Source organism: Littorina saxatilis, linkage group LG9 (assembly GCF_037325665.1).
Source record: "Littorina saxatilis isolate snail1 linkage group LG9, US_GU_Lsax_2.0, whole genome shotgun sequence".
Taxonomy (NCBI): Eukaryota; Metazoa; Mollusca; class Gastropoda; order Littorinimorpha; family Littorinidae; genus Littorina; species Littorina saxatilis.
Genome location: NC_090253.1, coordinates 8,031,185 through 8,048,684, shown reverse-complemented (window position 1 = coordinate 8,048,684; position 17,500 = coordinate 8,031,185). Strand labels below are relative to the sequence as shown.

General features: G+C 41.1%; 2 protein-coding genes and 1 long non-coding RNA gene across 3 annotated transcripts in view; all 3 read left to right on the top strand.

The window, feature by feature from the left end:
* LOC138975193 (uncharacterized) overlaps positions 1–2,280 on the top strand; it is a 13,566-nt gene extending 11,286 nt beyond the window's left edge. Inside the window, exon 3 of the long non-coding RNA XR_011458541.1 lies at positions 1–2,280. This exon is cut by the window's left edge and continues 861 nt beyond it. This is a non-coding gene — a long non-coding RNA (uncharacterized lncRNA).
* Positions 2,281–6,436: 4,156 nt separating this feature from the next.
* LOC138977033 (uncharacterized) lies at positions 6,437–12,402 on the top strand. Its single transcript, XM_070349924.1, has 4 exons — positions 6,437–7,732; positions 8,233–9,561; positions 10,062–10,569; positions 11,853–12,402. The coding sequence occupies exons 2-4, from the start codon at positions 9,402–9,404 to the stop codon at positions 12,400–12,402; spliced, it is 1,218 nt and encodes a 405-aa protein (XP_070206025.1). The 5' UTR covers positions 6,437–7,732; positions 8,233–9,401.
* Positions 10,553–14,231, top strand: LOC138977032 (uncharacterized). The gene is made up of 3 exons (XM_070349922.1): positions 10,553–11,390; positions 11,891–13,219; positions 13,720–14,231. Exons 2-3 carry the CDS (start codon positions 13,060–13,062, stop codon positions 14,229–14,231), a joined length of 672 nt encoding a protein of 223 aa, XP_070206023.1. The 5' UTR covers positions 10,553–11,390; positions 11,891–13,059.
* Positions 14,232–17,500: the final 3,269 nt, after the last annotated feature.

The following is a 17,500-nucleotide window of genomic DNA, read 5'->3' as shown; positions in this document are numbered from 1 at the left end:
AAGAAAAATGAAAGCTTCAATTTACCTTTAATTTCATACATTTTCAACTATGACTGTTCACAGGGCACTTGTACGCACACACACATTCTTGGAAAATGCTCTTTCAAGAGCCATGATCAGTTAAGCGTGTCAGCCGTGAGCTTTTCTAGGCGTAGGCCTACATTTGCGCTCAGCGCTCTGAATGAGGCAAAATATTAATGTTCGCGTTGAAATCCTCATACCGCCAATGTCTGATAAAATATGTACATGAAATTTAATTGTGTGGCGCATCTGTTATTGTTCTTGAAGATAACAACAAATTAATTGTTTTTCAATGAGTCAGCGAAGACCTACCATCAATTTAAGAAATCTTTCTGGCATGTCAATTAACAGCAGACAAATGTCTCAAATGACTTTAAAATCCGTATGAACTTTCCCACATGTGTTACTACTGTTAGCACAAATCACCGCAACGTTGAAGGCAATGCGTTGAGGAGTTACGAAAACGTACCGGTTTTTGTCTCATTACCCACTAAAACTGCCTTTTACAGCTTCTCAGAGGAATGACACCTACAGAAATCAACATGCCTTAATGTCAGTGTTAGACCAGATATGTGAACAAAACTGACTGATTTGGATGCAGATTTGATTGTTTTTTTCTATTGACGTGCAGAAGATGTTTTGTTTTGGCAGTTCTGATTTTTTGTCAATTTTAACGCGGGAACATTGATTTTGCGAATTTTATTTTGCAGGGTGTCTGTGTTGTATGTTCCACTGTATAAACATTATGTCATATAAACCCAATCTGCTTTCTGAATAGGTTTGGGGAATGAATGGCTTTTTTCAGTCATATACAGGATAAACCAAAAAAATGTAACACTAAAACAATGCTAATAACTTCTACATCTGTTGACCGAATCACTTTATTTTTAAGGTACATAAACCGCAGCCAGTGCATGACCCTTCCACAAAGTGGACATTTTGTAGATCAAATGTAACTGGTCAAATGGTCTGACTTTTGTGCTCTATTTCAAAAAATAAATTCCAAATTCGGCGGACGATTCACTAAAACGAAGTTTGACCATGAACGGTATCAATACTTACTTAATTTAAACCCTCCAGACTTTTAGCTTTTATATTATCTGAATGTCTGAGTATACACCCCCTAGATCATCGGTGACCTGAAGAAAGCAGTTATATACTCATAGACAGACGCGTGTGAAGCATGTTTAAATGTGGAGTACGCTCATTTAAAAAAAAATACACCAAGTTTGTTTGAGAATACTCCAAGTCCAAAACAGGGATTCCCAGGTCTGAATGTTGATTAAGGTATACTTTTGTGATTCGAATTGCCCCGAATGTTACAATCTTGAGCGCTTAGATCGGGCAAGTTTGGCTACCGCTCAATTTTAAAACCCGAACCGTTGAGTCGATCCCCAAAATTGGGAACTTAATTTAAAATTGCACAAAAGTCAGCCTATTTGATCTTCAAAATTGTCACTTTGTAGAAGGGTCATGCATAGGCTGAAGTTTATGTCCACAAATGTAGGTTATTAACTTGTTGTGGGTTGCATTGTTTTTGGGTCAACCTGTATTTGGTTTTTTGAGTCACTTGAGAAAAAGTGACTCTATGTAATCGGTCAGTGTTAGTCTGTCCGGCCGGCCGTCCGGCCGGCCGTCCGGCCGGCCGTCCGTAGACACCACCTTAACGTTGGACTTTTCTCGGAAACTATCAAAGCGATCGGGCTCATATTTTGTTTAGTCGTGACCTCCAATGACCTCTACACTTTAACGATGGTTTCGTTGACCTTTGACCTTTTTCAAGGTCACAGGTCAGCGTCAAAGGAAAAATTAGACATTTTATATCTTTGACAAAGTTCATCGGATGTGATTGAAACTTTGTAGGATTATTCTTTACATCAAAGTATTTACATCTGTAGCCTTTTACGAACGTTATCAGAAAAACAAGGGAGATAACTAGCCTTTTCTGTTCGGCAACACACAACTTAACGTTGGGCTTTTCTCGGAAACTATAAAAGTGACCGGGCTCAAATTTTATGTGAACGTGACTCATTGTGTTGTGAATAGCAATTTCTTCCTGTCCATCTGATGCCTCATATGATATTCAGAACTGCGAAAGTGACTCGATCGAGCGTTTGCTCTTCTTGTTTAATAAACGGCCTCATCATAAAGATTTGCCCTCAAACGGATCTGCCTACTTTTTATGACGAGTATTATAGTTGGCTCAGTGGCTAAAGAAACATTCTACAGGATGAATAAACAAACAAACAAATCTCATGATTCTCTGTGTTTCAATGTGTGTGTGTGTGTGTGTTTTGGGGAGTTTGTTTTGGTTTTTAGTGAGAGGATGGCTGGTGGTTTGGATGGGGTGAAAAGCTGAGTGACACTGTGATTGTGGATAATTAAATTGTTGTTGCTGCTGTCAGTTTCAAGGCACCGTTCTTCTTGCAAACGCCAAGTTTGGCTTACTATTTTATATCTGCATGGGCTCTTACATGAGGTTAGGCCATCTATACACTTTGATACATACCAAACATTTACATTCTGACTGGGTCATGTGCAAAGTTGGAATGTTTGAATGAATACATTTTGCGGATTGATGCCAGTAGAAGTTAAACAAATTAATTGATCAAACATTCCAACACTTCAAAGTAAACACACGTGTTTTTGACAGCTGGTATATGTTAAAGTGGAGGGATGGTTTTATTCCACGTGAAGCCTGCATGCCACATCTGAGACGTTGAGCGAAATCGTTTACACAAAATATGCAATCATTGTTTATCATCATTTAAATTAAAACGTTCATACACAATGACACAACAAATGTTGTCGGAAACTCAAAAGAACACATGAAAGAATAAAAGATGATCAATGCAGCAAAACGCGCCACTTGTACAGAGTGGGTTACAATTTCATTCTTTGTTTAATTTAGCCTTCACATTTCCCTTATCATATCTTATATTTTAACATCGTTCTGTTCTTGTCAGCTTGAAATGTTTGCAGTTTTTACTCACGAAACAGGTTAGTCTTCTGAAGTCAGTGCAACATCAAAGCTAAAATTTCACACATGAGATGCATTTTGATGATCAGCTCTACCATACCGAAGCAATGCAGATTAATTTTCAAATGATGTTCAAGCAACAGCTAGCTTCCTTATAGACAGAGTGTCTAAGTTACAAAATATAGTCATCTCAGTATCCAACTTCATTACCTCTGTTTCTTTGCTTGCTTAGAAGAACTTCTCAGAGTGTTTGCGGCATTCATCAAACAAGATCATACACATTAAAATATTGTCACTTTCTACTCATTGAATAATGTATTCATTGTATCTAATTATTCATGTTAAAGACCAGCACAAAATTGCAATCATTTAAATATGTCACTGACATAAAGTATTCTACCCGATCTGGAAAAAAGGAAGAAAATCATAAGTGCATGATTCAAATCACTGATGATGTCTTGTAATTCGGTAGTGTTTCCAGTTAATCTTTTCTCTTTACATCTCACAATTCTTTTACTAGTTTATTTTGTAAGTAGAACACCAGGCCAAAACATTGTTGGCTCCTTTTGTATGACATCACACATTTTCAAGGATTTGCTTGCTAACTTGCTTGTTTCTTAATTTGTTTAATGATCGCTCCAAATTACATTCCTTCCTTTATCTGGCACTCTTGTTCTCAACTTTGTCCCTCCCTCTTAGCGGTTTAGAGAGAGAGGGAGAGAGTGAGTGTGTGTGTGTGTGTGTGTGTGTGTGTGTGTGTTAGTGTGTGCGTATGCCTGTGTGTGTGAGAGAGAGAGAGAGAGAGAGATAGAGACTGAAAGAAAGAGAAAGTTGATCTATTGTCTTGATTCCCTCATTCAATTTTCTTTTGTTGTATAGTGTAGAACTTAGACAGCTTCGTGACATACCTGTGGTGCGGTTTTATGGTCGTTTAACTCTCCATCGGTGAACCATGCAATTATTTCTCTTCAACGATTACTCGGTCTCTACTGACAACTCTAAACTCCACAAAACACGACTTTTTTCAGTTCAGAAATGTCAGTTTCGCTCCCATAAATTGAAACACAAACTTAAATACATCCATACATCATTGTCTGTTACAAAGTTCCAGTTTTGCTTTAAAATGCACAATCAGTATGAGGGACACGGACTTTTTCCCAGTACATACCGACTGAGCCATCACTCAAATCTTCGACGACACTGACTCAGCCTATATGCTGCGTACATCTCCCCGGTCGGGCAGTTTTAGCTCTAGTAATGTGCGGAAGAACTGAGAGAAACATTTGCGTTCTGCCTATGTTTGTCTTGTTTGCTCGCCAAAATAATATTGCATCGATCAACCACTCAAGTTCGCACTGTTACTGTGGTGAATGTCGATTTCCCTGTTAGGCTAAGGGAGACGACTCCATTAGATTCCCCCTGTACCGGAAGTGTTGAGCCACGCAGTGGCGGGTGAGAGAGCAGATTCGAGCAAGACACAGACCAGACAACACCTGACAGCATCGACTCTACGACCGTCTTCAAGACTTGAAGACGTTCGTGTTACAGCCTTTAACGGTAGGTCCGTTAGAGGCGCTTATGCTTAGTTCCCCCCGGGGGAGCTCAGCATTATGAGAAGTTAAAGGCAGAGTAAGCCTCCCGTAAACCATCACAGATACGGTCAGGCTTTTACACACAGTACAAACACCATTTCATTTAAACACTCACCAATTGAGAACATCCTAGGTGCCATCCGTAAAGAGCGAACAATTTTCAAAGAATTTATTTTTGCGTGGTTTATCTTACCCCTGAGCCATCGTGAACCCGTGTGATCCAGTTTTCCCTTTTCACAATGCAGTCGTCATAGTTAGTCATTTGAATGCGACTCGACGTGAGCTTATCTACAATAGCACGTTTTTTTTATGCACGAAACAACGGCTGTGGTTCACAAGAACTCTAGCGATGGCTTTTGACTGTTGAGAGGAACGGCGATTTGCACTGATAAACCGGCCGTCGTCTGCTACGACCCTTGCGTGACCCTGCTTCCGGGCTTTTCTTTTTTTAAACTTTCACAACTTCGAATTGTTCTGATCTTGTCTTGATGAAAAACGAATTCTTTTATGATTAAAGAATGTTTGTGTAACAAGCTGTCAATTTATTATTTAGATTTTAAAAGTTAGGTCTAGCGCAAAAACGAGGCGCCGTTGTTGTTAACGGAACAAGTCTACGAAAATAAATTCTTTGAAAATGTCTCACGCTCGACAGAAAGCAGCCAGGATGTTCCCGTTCGGTGAGCGTTCAAATGGAAGTATGCTTGGACTGTATTTAGACGCTCGGGGAGCTCTGTGATGGTTTACGGGAGGCTTACTCTGCCTTTAATGTAGCAAGCGCAAGGCGGCTGGGTAAACCCCGGCCGCAGTCAGTGCGTGTTTACATTTGTTATGTGTTTCGTGCGTACCGTCCTGTCAACCGTCCTGTCATTTATGTAAAGCTCGGCTTTCACCACATTACCATGCTCCCAATCCCATGCTGGTTTGTTTACCACTTTCGAAGGTGAAGAGTTCACCGCGCCTGCGCAGTGACGGGGATTCCCCGTGACGTCACTTGAAAGTTATGACCTACTCTTTTTGTTGGTAACTAAGTAGTCTCGACCAAGTTCGCTCTCATGCATTGCAGACTGACTAAATCTTTAGTTACGAACTGCGTAGTTCGAACCTACGTTTAGTTGCTAACTATAATAGTCTCCATTCATGCATTCCACTACTGATATAATGGAAAAAAGTGACAAAACCAAGTAAGTCCACAAAATTCCCAACAAAACAAAAACCATCCATCAGATCATTATCAAACTCGGGTTGTAAACGTACATTAATGCTATTTATCTTATTATCTCTGTAGGTTGATCAAGATAATCGTCACTTTTGAGAAATATAACAAAACAGAAAAAGTCGTTTATCTCAGAACTAGCTTCAGTGGACTTACTCGGTTTTGTCAGCACACGGCAGACATATGCAAACAGACAGATCTAGATCTAGTGTCTCGCCTTCTTGCACAGTTTCACCTATGCTCTTTCTGTGTGTGTGTGTGTGTGTGTGTGTGTGTGTGTGTGTGTGTGTGTGTGTGTGTGTGTGACGGAGTGATTGAGTTTGTGTTACTGTTTGTCGATTTCTTACGTGAGCCTTGATGGCTTCGCCTCTTGTTTTGTTTTTAAAACACTTTAACCATGACGTGGTTCATTTTGATTGCTTCTACAGAGAATGTCCAGAAGGCAGCAGTATTTGTAGCACGAGGAATAGAACGTGCCTTGAACATTTTGGTCAAGAAGTAGTTACACAATCGTGTGAAGGGTTCGAGCCATGTGGAGTGACGCTGACCATTAAGCAAGGTAAGCGAATGTAATGGGGACTACTGCTACAGTGTTAGCCTATCAATGTCTAGTCAGCATGTCTAATGCAGGGTTCGTACAGAGTCCTTGAACCCTGGAAAACTCCTTGAAAATTGGAAAACCTTTTCCAGGCCTTGAAAAGTGCTTGAAAATAGAGTTTTGTTAAATAGTCATTGAAAAGTACTTGATTTTTGACTCACATGCGAAGCAAAAGTGAGTCTATGTACTCACCCGAGTCGTCCGTCCGTCCGTCCGTCCAGACGTCCGTCCGTCCGTCCGGAAAACTTTAACGTTGGATATTTCTTGGACACTATTCAGTCTATCAGTACCAAATTTGGCAAGATGGTGTATGATGACAAGGCCCCAAAAAACATACATAGCATCTTGACCTTGCTTCAAGGTCAAGGTCGCAGGGGCCATAAATGTTGCCTAAAAAACAGCTATTTTTCCCATTTTTCCCATTTTTGAGTCACTTGAGAAAAAGTGACTCTATGTAATCGGTCAGTGTTAGTCTGTCCGGCCGGCCGGCCGTCCGTAGACACCACCTTAACGTTGGACTTTTCTCGGAAACTATCAAAGCGATCGGGCTCATATTTTGTTTAGTCGTGACCTCCAATGACCTCTACACTTTAACGATGGTTTTGTTGACCTTTGACCTTTTTTTATTATTTTTATTTTTTTTATTTATTTATTTTTTTTTAATTTTTTTTTTTTTTTTTTTTTTACGCCCATGCTGGGAAAATGTAAGGTAGGGAAAAAAACACACTTGGGAAAAGTGTTATGTGTGCTGTCCACTGTAATGTGTACTGAAAAATTATAAAAAAAAACTATCAAAGCGATCGGGCTCATATTTTGTTTAGTCGTGACCTCCAATGACCTCTACACTTTAACGATGGTTTCGTTGACCTTTGACCTTTTTCAAGGTCACAGGTCAGCGTCAAAGGAAAAATTAGACATTTTATATCTTTGACAAAGTTCATCGGATGTGATTGAAACTTTGTAGGATTATTCTTTACATCAAAGTATTTACATCTGTAGCCTTTTACGAACGTTATCAGAAAAACAAGGGAGATAACTAGCCTTTTCTGTTCGGCAACACACAACTTAACGTTGGGCTTTTCTCGGAAACTATAAAAGTGACCGGGCTCAAATTTTATGTGAACGTGACTCATTGTGTTGTGAATAGCAATTTCTTCCTGTCCATCTGATGCCTCATATAATATTCAGAACTGCGAAAGTGACTCGATCGAGCGTTTGCTCTTCTTGTTTTAGGTTAAGCAATGCACAGACAAGGATCAAATGCAAAGATGATATCATCGGCAAGCTGCAGGTTGAAATGCGCAGGTTTCGTTCCGAGGAAGTATCATGTGAGTACTGCTGTATTTAAAAGAAAAAACCTGCAATAGCATCACAGACTTGCATGTGAACAACCAGTCAAACTGTCTCTTTCAGAAACTTGTAGTGGTACATCGTAAATAAATTCAGTATGTGCTGAAATGTGTGTGATTGTTGTATGCAAGGTCGTGAAGGCAAGTAGCCTAGTCAATATATCTACAGAAAATGTGTGCAATGAAAGGTTGTCAGTATGTGAGTGCAAGTAGAAACAACTGAACAAATTTCCATAAACTTTTTGCAGAATTAGTTCCTGTTGGGAAATGTTAGATCTAGCCTTTGCTGGAAGTGTTTTTGCCTTCAGGATGACAAATTTGTATCTGATTTCAGTTATGAGTAGGCAGGCAAGTTCTTCGGCAAAATCGCAACTTAGCTTATTTAAATGCAAAACGAATAAACTGTGCTAGAGATCCTTATCAAGCTTTGTATCATCCTAGAGAGAATGTTTTCACTGTGTACATGTTTGTCACCAAAGCCAAGCCAGCGCCTGCAGAGCCAGTCCAAAGCAGCGACACAGATGAGCGAGTGATCAGCAGCCACGGCGGCATCATCGACCGCTACATCGGCCAGGATGCAGAAAATCACAAGCTGCAGAAAGAGCTGAAGAAGACGCAGGACCGTCTCGAGGACAGGGAGTATGAGCTCCACCGGGCCAAGGTTGCCCTCGCGGGAAGAAGCTCCCCGGCTTTCTCAACCTCCTCCTCTCCCCTGGTGCCAGCAGAAGGCGTCTCTGTGGATGTGGGCGCAGGCGAAGGCAGCCTGATGCCTGGAGGGCCTCGCCAGAGTCTGGCATCTGATAATAATACTCCCGCCACACGTCCAAGTAAGCGCATGTATTGGACAAAAAACGAGGAGGAAGACTTTTACAAGGCTGTGCAGCACCTCGGGGTGGGGCGGTGGATGCAGATCAAATCACAGCTGCAGACCAACCGCACCAGGCGGCAATATAACCAGTTAAGTCAAAAATTTGGACCAGCCAATCAGTAAAAAGTCGTTAGTATGGAAATAAGTTCAATAGCTTTTTAAACGACTTGTGCTTGTTTGTTAATGTTGTACATGTATATATTTTTGTAAAGACAGGCTTGCTTGTGGATGTTCATTGTTGCAAGACCTTGACCAGCTCAATTCCTTATATTTGCTATTGTCCTTTTTGAGTCACTTGAGAAAATGTGACTCTATGTAATCGGTCAGTGTTAGTCTGTCCGGCCGGCCGGCCGGCCGGCCGTCCGTAGACACCACCTTAACGTTGGACTTTTCTCGGAAACTATCAAAGCGATCGGGCTCATATTTTGTTTAGTCGTGACCTCCAATGACCTCTACACTTTAACGATGGTTTCGTTGACCTTTGACCTTTTTCAAGGTCACAGGTCAGCGTCAAAGGAAAAATTAGACATTTTATATCTTTGACAAAGTTCATCGGATGTGATTGAAACTTTGTAGGATTATTCTTTACATCAAAGTATTTACATCTGTAGCCTTTTACGAACGTTATCAGAAAAACAAGGGAGATAACTAGCCTTTTCTGTTCGGCAACACACAACTTAACGTTGGGCTTTTCTCGGAAACTATAAAAGTGACCGGGCTCAAATTTTATGTGAACGTGACTCATTGTGTTGTGAATAGCAATTTCTTCCTGTCCATCTGATGCCTCATATAATATTCAGAACTGTGAAAGTGACTCGATCGAGCGTTTGCTCTTCTTGTTTTAGGTTAAGCAATGCACAGACAAGGATCAAATGCAAAGATGATATCATCGGCAAGCTGCAGGTTGAAATGCGCAGGTTTCGTTCCGAGGAAGTATCATGTGAGTACTGCTGTATTTAAAAGAAAAAACCTGCAATAGCATCACAGACTTGCATGTGAACAACCTGTCAAACTGTCTCTTTCAGAAACTTGTAGTGGTACATCGTAAATAAATTCAGTATGTGCTGAAATGTGTGTGATTGTTGTATGCAAGGTCGTGAAGGCAAGTAGCCTAGTCAATATATCTACAGAAAATGTGTGCAATGAAAGGTTGTCAGTATGTGAGTGCAAGTAGAAACAACTGAACAAATTTCCATAAACTTTTTGCAGAATTAGTTCCTGTTGGGAAATGTTAGATCTAGCCTTTGCTGGAAGTGTTTTTGCCTTCAGGATGACAAATTTGTATCTGATTTCAGTTATGAGTAGGCAGGCAAGTTCTTCGGCAAAATCGCAACTTAGCTTATTTAAATGCAAAACGAATAAACTGTGCTAGAGATCCTTATCAAGCTTTGTATCATCCTAGAGAGAATGTTTTCACTGTGTACATGTTTGTCACCAAAGCCAAGCCAGCGCCTGCAGAGCCAGTCCAAAGCAGCGACACAGATGAGCGAGTGATCAGCAGCCACGGCGGCATCATCGACCGCTACATCGGCCAGGATGCAGAAAATCACAAGCTGCAGAAAGAGCTGAAGAAGACGCAGGACCGTCTCGAGGACAGGGAGTATGAGCTCCACCGGGCCAAGGTTGCCCTCGCGGGAAGAAGCTCCCCGGCTTTCTCAACCTCCTCCTCTCCCCTGGTGCCAGCAGAAGGCGTCTCTGTGGATGTGGGCGCAGGCGAAGGCAGCCTGATGCCTGGAGGGCCTCGCCAGAGTCTGGCATCTGATAATAATACTCCCGCCACACGTCCAAGTAAGCGCATGTATTGGACAAAAAACGAGGAGGAAGACTTTTACAAGGCTGTGCAGCACCTCGGGGTGGGGCGGTGGATGCAGATCAAATCACAGCTGCAGACCAACCGCACCAGGCGGCAATATAACCAGTTAAGTCAAAAATTTGGACCAGCCAATCAGTAAAGAGTCGTTAGTATGGAAATAAGTTCAATAGCTTTTTAAACGACTTGTGCTTGTTTGTTAATGTTGTACATGTATATATTTTTGTAAAGACAGGCTTGCTTGTGGATGTTCATTGTTGCAAGACCTTGACCAGCTCAATTCCTTATATTTGCTATTGTCCTTTTTGAGTCACTTGAGAAAATGTGACTCTATGTAATCGGTCAGTGTTAGTCTGTCCGGCCGGCCAGCCGGCCGGCCGTCCGTAGACACCACCTTAACGTTGGACTTTTCTCGGAAACTATCAAAGCGATCGGGCTCATATTTTGTTTAGTCGTGACCTCCAATGACCTCTACACTTTAACGATGGTTTCGTTGACCTTTGACCTTTTTCAAGGTCACAGGTCAGCGTCAAAGGAAAAATTAGACATTTTATATCTTTGACAAAGTTCATCGGATGTGATTGAAACTTTGTAGGATTATTCTTTACATCAAAGTATTTACATCTGTAGCCTTTTACGAACGTTATCAGAAAAACAAGGGAGATAACTAGCCTTTTCTGTTCGGCAACACACAACTTAACGTTGGGCTTTTCTCGGAAACTATAAAAGTGACCGGGCTCAAATTTTATGTGAACGTGACTCATTGTGTTGTGAATAGCAATTTCTTCCTGTCCATCTGATGCCTCATATAATATTCAGAACTGCGAAAGTGACTCGATCGAGCGTTTGCTCTTCTTGTTTTAGGTTAAGCAATGCACAGACAAGGATCAAATGCAAAGATGATATCATCGGCAAGCTGCAGGTTGAAATGCGCAGGTTTCGTTCCGAGGAAGTATCATGTGAGTACTGCTGTATTTAAAAGAAAAAACCTGCAATAGCATCACAGACTTGCATGTGAACAACCAGTCAAACTGTCTCTTTCAGAAACTTGTAGTGGTACATCGTAAATAAATTCAGTATGTGCTGAAATGTGTGTGATTGTTGTATGCAAGGTCGTGAAGGCAAGTAGCCTAGTCAATATATCTACAGAAAATGTGTGCAATGAAAGGTTGTCAGTATGTGAGTGCAAGTAGAAACAACTGAACAAATTTCCATAAACTTTTTGCAGAATTAGTTCCTGTTGGGAAATGTTAGATCTAGCCTTTGCTGGAAGTGTTTTTGCCTTCAGGATGACAAATTTGTATCTGATTTCAGTTATGAGTAGGCAGGCAAGTTCTTCGGCAAAATCGCAACTTAGCTTATTTAAATGCAAAACGAATAAACTGTGCTAGAGATCCTTATCAAGCTTTGTATCATCCTAGAGAGAATGTTTTCACTGTGTACATGTTTGTCACCAAAGCCAAGCCAGCGCCTGCAGAGCCAGTCCAAAGCAGCGACACAGATGAGCGAGTGATCAGCAGCCACGGCGGCATCATCGACCGCTACATCGGCCAGGATGCAGAAAATCACAAGCTGCAGAAAGAGCTGAAGAAGACGCAGGACCGTCTCGAGGACAGGGAGTATGAGCTCCACCGGGCCAAGGTTGCCCTCGCGGGAAGAAGCTCCCCGGCTTTCTCAACCTCCTCCTCTCCCCTGGTGCCAGCAGAAGGCGTCTCTGTGGATGTGGGCGCAGGCGAAGGCAGCCTGATGCCTGGAGGGCCTCGCCAGAGTCTGGCATCTGATAATAATACTCCCGCCACACGTCCAAGTAAGCGCATGTATTGGACAAAAAACGAGGAGGAAGACTTTTACAAGGCTGTGCAGCACCTCGGGGTGGGGCGGTGGATGCAGATCAAATCACAGCTGCAGACCAACCGCACCAGGCGGCAATATAACCAGTTAAGTCAAAAATTTGGACCATCCAATCAGTAAAGAGTCGTTAGTATGGAAATAAGTTCAATAGCTTTTTAAACGACTTGTGCTTGTTTGTTAATGTTGTACATGTATATATTTTTGTAAAGACAGGCTTGCTTGTGGATGTTCATTGTTGCAAGACCTTGACCAGCTCAATTCCTTATATTTGCTATTGTCCTTTTTGAGTCACTTGAGAAAAAGTGACTCTATGTAATCGGTCAGTGTTAGTCTGTCCGGCCGGCCAGCCGGCCGGCCGTCCGTAGACACCACCTTAACGTTGGACTTTTCTCGGAAACTATCAAAGCGATCGGGCTCATATTTTGTTTAGTCGTGACCTCCAATGACCTCTACACTTTAACGATGGTTTCGTTGACCTTTGACCTTTTTCAAGGTCACAGGTCAGCGTCAAAGGAAAAATTAGACATTTTATATCTTTGACAAAGTTCATCGGATGTGATTGAAACTTTGTAGGATTATTCTTTACATCAAAGTATTTACATCTGTAGCCTTTTACGAACGTTATCAGAAAAACAAGGGAGATAACTAGCCTTTTCTGTTCGGCAACACACAACTTAACGTTGGGCTTTTCTCGGAAACTATAAAAGTGACCGGGCTCAAATTTTATGTGAACGTGACTCATTGTGTTGTGAATAGCAATTTCTTCCTGTCCATCTGATGCCTCATATAATATTCAGAACTGCGAAAGTGACTCGATCGAGCGTTTGCTCTTCTTGTTTTAGGTTAAGCAATGCACAGACAAGGATCAAATGCAAAGATGATATCATCGGCAAGCTGCAGGTTGAAATGCGCAGGTTTCGTTCCGAGGAAGTATCATGTGAGTACTGCTGTATTTAAAAGAAAAAACCTGCAATAGCATCACAGACTTGCATGTGAACAACCAGTCAAACTGTCTCTTTCAGAAACTTGTAGTGGTACATCGTAAATAAATTCAGTATGTGCTGAAATGTGTGTGATTGTTGTATGCAAGGTCGTGAAGGCAAGTAGCCTAGTCAATATATCTACAGAAAATGTGTGCAATGAAAGGTTGTCAGTATGTGAGTGCAAGTAGAAACAACTGAACAAATTTCCATAAACTTTTTGCAGAATTAGTTCCTGTTGGGAAATGTTAGATCTAGCCTTTGCTGGAAGTGTTTTTGCCTTCAGGATGACAAATTTGTATCTGATTTCAGTTATGAGTAGGCAGGCAAGTTCTTCGGCAAAATCGCAACTTAGCTTATTTAAATGCAAAACGAATAAACTGTGCTAGAGATCCTTATCAAGCTTTGTATCATCCTAGAGAGAATGTTTTCACTGTGTACATGTTTGTCACCAAAGCCAAGCCAGCGCCTGCAGAGCCAGTCCAAAGCAGCGACACAGATGAGCGAGTGATCAGCAGCCACGGCGGCATCATCGACCGCTACATCGGCCAGGATGCAGAAAATCACAAGCTGCAGAAAGAGCTGAAGAAGACGCAGGACCGTCTCGAGGACAGGGAGTATGAGCTCCACCGGGCCAAGGTTGCCCTCGCGGGAAGAAGCTCCCCGGCTTTCTCAACCTCCTCCTCTCCCCTGGTGCCAGCAGAAGGCGTCTCTGTGGATGTGGGCGCAGGCGAAGGCAGCCTGATGCCTGGAGGGCCTCGCCAGAGTCTGGCATCTGATAATAATACTCCCGCCACACGTCCAAGTAAGCGCATGTATTGGACAAAAAACGAGGAGGAAGACTTTTACAAGGCTGTGCAGCACCTCGGGGTGGGGCGGTGGATGCAGATCAAATCACAGCTGCAGACCAACCGCACCAGGCGGCAATATAACCAGTTAAGTCAAAAATTTGGACCAGCCAATCAGTAAAGAGTCGTTAGTATGGAAATAAGTTCAATAGCTTTTTAAACGACTTGTGCTTGTTTGTTAATGTTGTACATGTATATATTTTTGTAAAGACAGGCTTGCTTGTGGATGTTCATTGTTGCAAGACCTTGACCAGCTCAATTCCTTATATTTGCTATTGTCCTTTTTGAGTCACTTGAGAAAATGTGACTCTATGTAATCGGTCAGTGTTAGTCTGTCCGGCCGGCCAGCCGGCCGGCCGTCCGTAGACACCACCTTAACGTTGGACTTTTCTCGGAAACTATCAAAGCGATCGGGCTCATATTTTGTTTAGTCGTGACCTCCAATGACCTCTACACTTTAACGATGGTTTCGTTGACCTTTGACCTTTTTCAAGGTCACAGGTCAGCGTCAAAGGAAAAATTAGACATTTTATATCTTTGACAAAGTTCATCGGATGTGATTGAAACTTTGTAGGATTATTCTTTACATCAAAGTATTTACATCTGTAGCCTTTTACGAACGTTATCAGAAAAACAAGGGAGATAACTAGCCTTTTCTGTTCGGCAACACACAACTTAACGTTGGGCTTTTCTCGGAAACTATAAAAGTGACCGGGCTCAAATTTTATGTGAACGTGACTCATTGTGTTGTGAATAGCAATTTCTTCCTGTCCATCTGATGCCTCATATAATATTCAGAACTGCGAAAGTGACTCGATCGAGCGTTTGCTCTTCTTGTCTCTGAAGTTTTTGAGATTCAATACCTCACCTATATATGATATATAGGGCAAAGTAAGCCCCATCTTTTGATACCAGTTTGGTTTACCTTGCTTCAAGGTCAAGGTCACAGGAGCTCTTCAAAGTTGGATTGTATACATATTTTCAAGTGACCTTGACCCTGAACTATTGAAGATAACTGTTTCAAACTTAAAAATTATGTGGGTCACATGTTATGCTTTCATCATGAGACACATTTGGTCACATATGATCAAGGTCAAGGTCACTTTGACCCTTATGAAATGTGACCAAAATAAGGTAGTGAACCACTAAAAGTGACCATATCTCATGGTGGAAAGAGCCAATAAGCACCATTGTACTTCCTATGTCTTGAATTAACAGCTTTGTGTTGCATGACCTTGGATGACCTTGACCTTGGGTCAAGGTCACATGTATTTTGGTAGGAAAAATGTGTAAAGCATGTGAGTCGTATGGGCTTTGCCCTTCTTGTTCCAAATTGTTGCCTATACATTTCGTCAGCAGCTTGTCTTATTTAAAAAAAATATGCAACCCCCTTTTTTTTCGTCAAATACAGTACACACATTTTGGGAGAATAAAAGATCGAGTGAAAACGAAAGCAGACGAACTAACTATTACTAGTCACCCGTAGTTGCTTCCCTTCCCGGAAGTTGGCAAGGGAAACAACTACGGAATGACTAATAGTTTGCAGGCTTGAAAAACTGAAGGTAAGCTTGGTGCTTTGCATTAATTTGGGGAAAATCATGTCCTTGAAAAGCATTTTTTGGTCCTGGAAATGTCCTTGAAAACTCATTGAATTGTATCAGCTCTGCCCTGCAGGAACCCTGCTAATGGTTATTTACAATAATTGTGATCTTCTTCCTTAAAGTGTACTGTCCTGTTGTGGAGCTGTGCGATTAGGGGTTGAGAATGACACCGGCAAACAACAGCAGCGTCAACAACAACAAACAAGCAAACCAAGGCAACAATTAACAAACAATGACATTAAAACCAGTCAAGGCAATACCAAACAAGGAAACCAAGGCAACAACAATATAAGCAAGCAAATTAAGGCAAACCAAGGCAACGAAAGACAAACAAAACCAAGGCAAAACAAACTACAGCAAACCAAACCAAATTGAATGAATAGAAAGCAAACACACAAATGTCCTCACAGTGACACACATTCGAAAAGAAAGAAAGATACAAACATATTAATTCAAGACTCAAAGACTCAAAATGTTTACTGTCCTCATAAAAACAAGGAAAATTGCCTTACAGTGTCAGGCGATCACAGACATAACAAGTCGCGTTAGGCGAAAATACAATATTTAGTCAAGTAGCTGTCGAACTCACAGAATGAAACTGAACGCAATGCCATTTTTCAGCAAGACCGTATACTCGTAGCATCGTCAATCCACCGCTCATGGCAAAGGCAGTGAAATTGACAAGAAGAGCGGGGTAGTAGTTGCGCTAAGAAGGATAGCACGCTTTTTATATTTAGTCAAGTTTTGACTAAATATTTTAACATCGAGGGGGAATCGAAACGAGGGTCGTGGTGTATGTGTGTGTGTATGTGTGTGTGTATGTGTGTGTGTGTGTGTGTGTGTGCGTGCGTGCGTGTAGAGCGATTCAGACCAAACTACTGGACCGATCTTTATGAAATTTGACATGAGAGTTCCTGGGATTGATATCCCCATACGTTTTTTTCATTTTTTTGATAAATGTCTTTGATGACGTCATATCCGGCTTTTCGTGAAAGTTGAGGCGGCACTGTCACGCCCTCATTTTTCAACCAAATTGGTTGAAATTTTGGTCAAGTAATCTTCGACGAAGCCCGGGGTTCGGTATTGCATTTCAGCTTGGTGGCTTAAAAATTAATTAATGACTTTGGTCATTAAAAATCTGAAAATTGTAAAAAAAAATAAAAATTTATAAAACGATCCAAATTTACGTTTATCTTATTCTCCATCATTTGCTGATTCCAAAAACATATAAATATGTTATATTCGGATTAAAAACAAGCTCTGAAAATTAAATATATAAAAATTATTATCAAAATTAAATTGTCCAAATCAATTTAAAAACACTTTCATCTTATTCCTTGTCGGTTCCTGATTCCAAAAACATATAGATATGATATGTTTGGATTAAAAACACGCTCAGAAAGTTAAAACAAAGAGAGGTACAGAAAAGCGTGCTATCCTTCTTAGCGCAACTACTACCCCGCTCTTCTTGTCAATTTCACTGCCTTTGCCATGAGCGGTGGACTGACGATGCTACGAGTATACGGTCTTGCTGAAAAATGGCACCTACTTGACTAAATATTGTATTTTCGCCTTACGCGACTTGTTTGTACCTCTCTTTGTTTTAACTTTCTGAGCGTGTTTTTAATCCAAACATATCATATCTATATGTTTTTGGAATCAGGAACCGACAAGGAATAAGATGAAAGTGTTTTTAAATTGATTTGGACAATTTAATTTTGATAATAATTTTTATATATTTAATTTTCAGAGCTTGTTTTTAATCCGAATATAACATATTTATATGTTT

Bases quoted from the DNA above. Each gene is read 5' to 3' on its own strand.
- LOC138977033 (XM_070349924.1), top strand. From the start codon at position 9,402: ATGCCTCATATAATATTCAGAACTGTGAAAGTGACTCGATCGAGCGTT. The intron at 9,562-10,061 runs GTGAGTACTGCT...TTGTCACCAAAG, and splicing joins TCGTTCCGAGGAAGTATCAT to CCAAGCCAGCGCCTGCAGAG. The intron at 10,570-11,852 runs GTAAAGAGTCGT...GTATCATCCTAG, and splicing joins AAATTTGGACCAGCCAATCA to AGAGAATGTTTTCACTGTGT.
- LOC138977032 (XM_070349922.1), top strand. From the start codon at position 13,060: ATGCCTCATATAATATTCAGAACTGCGAAAGTGACTCGATCGAGCGTT. The intron at 13,220-13,719 runs GTGAGTACTGCT...TTGTCACCAAAG, and splicing joins TCGTTCCGAGGAAGTATCAT to CCAAGCCAGCGCCTGCAGAG.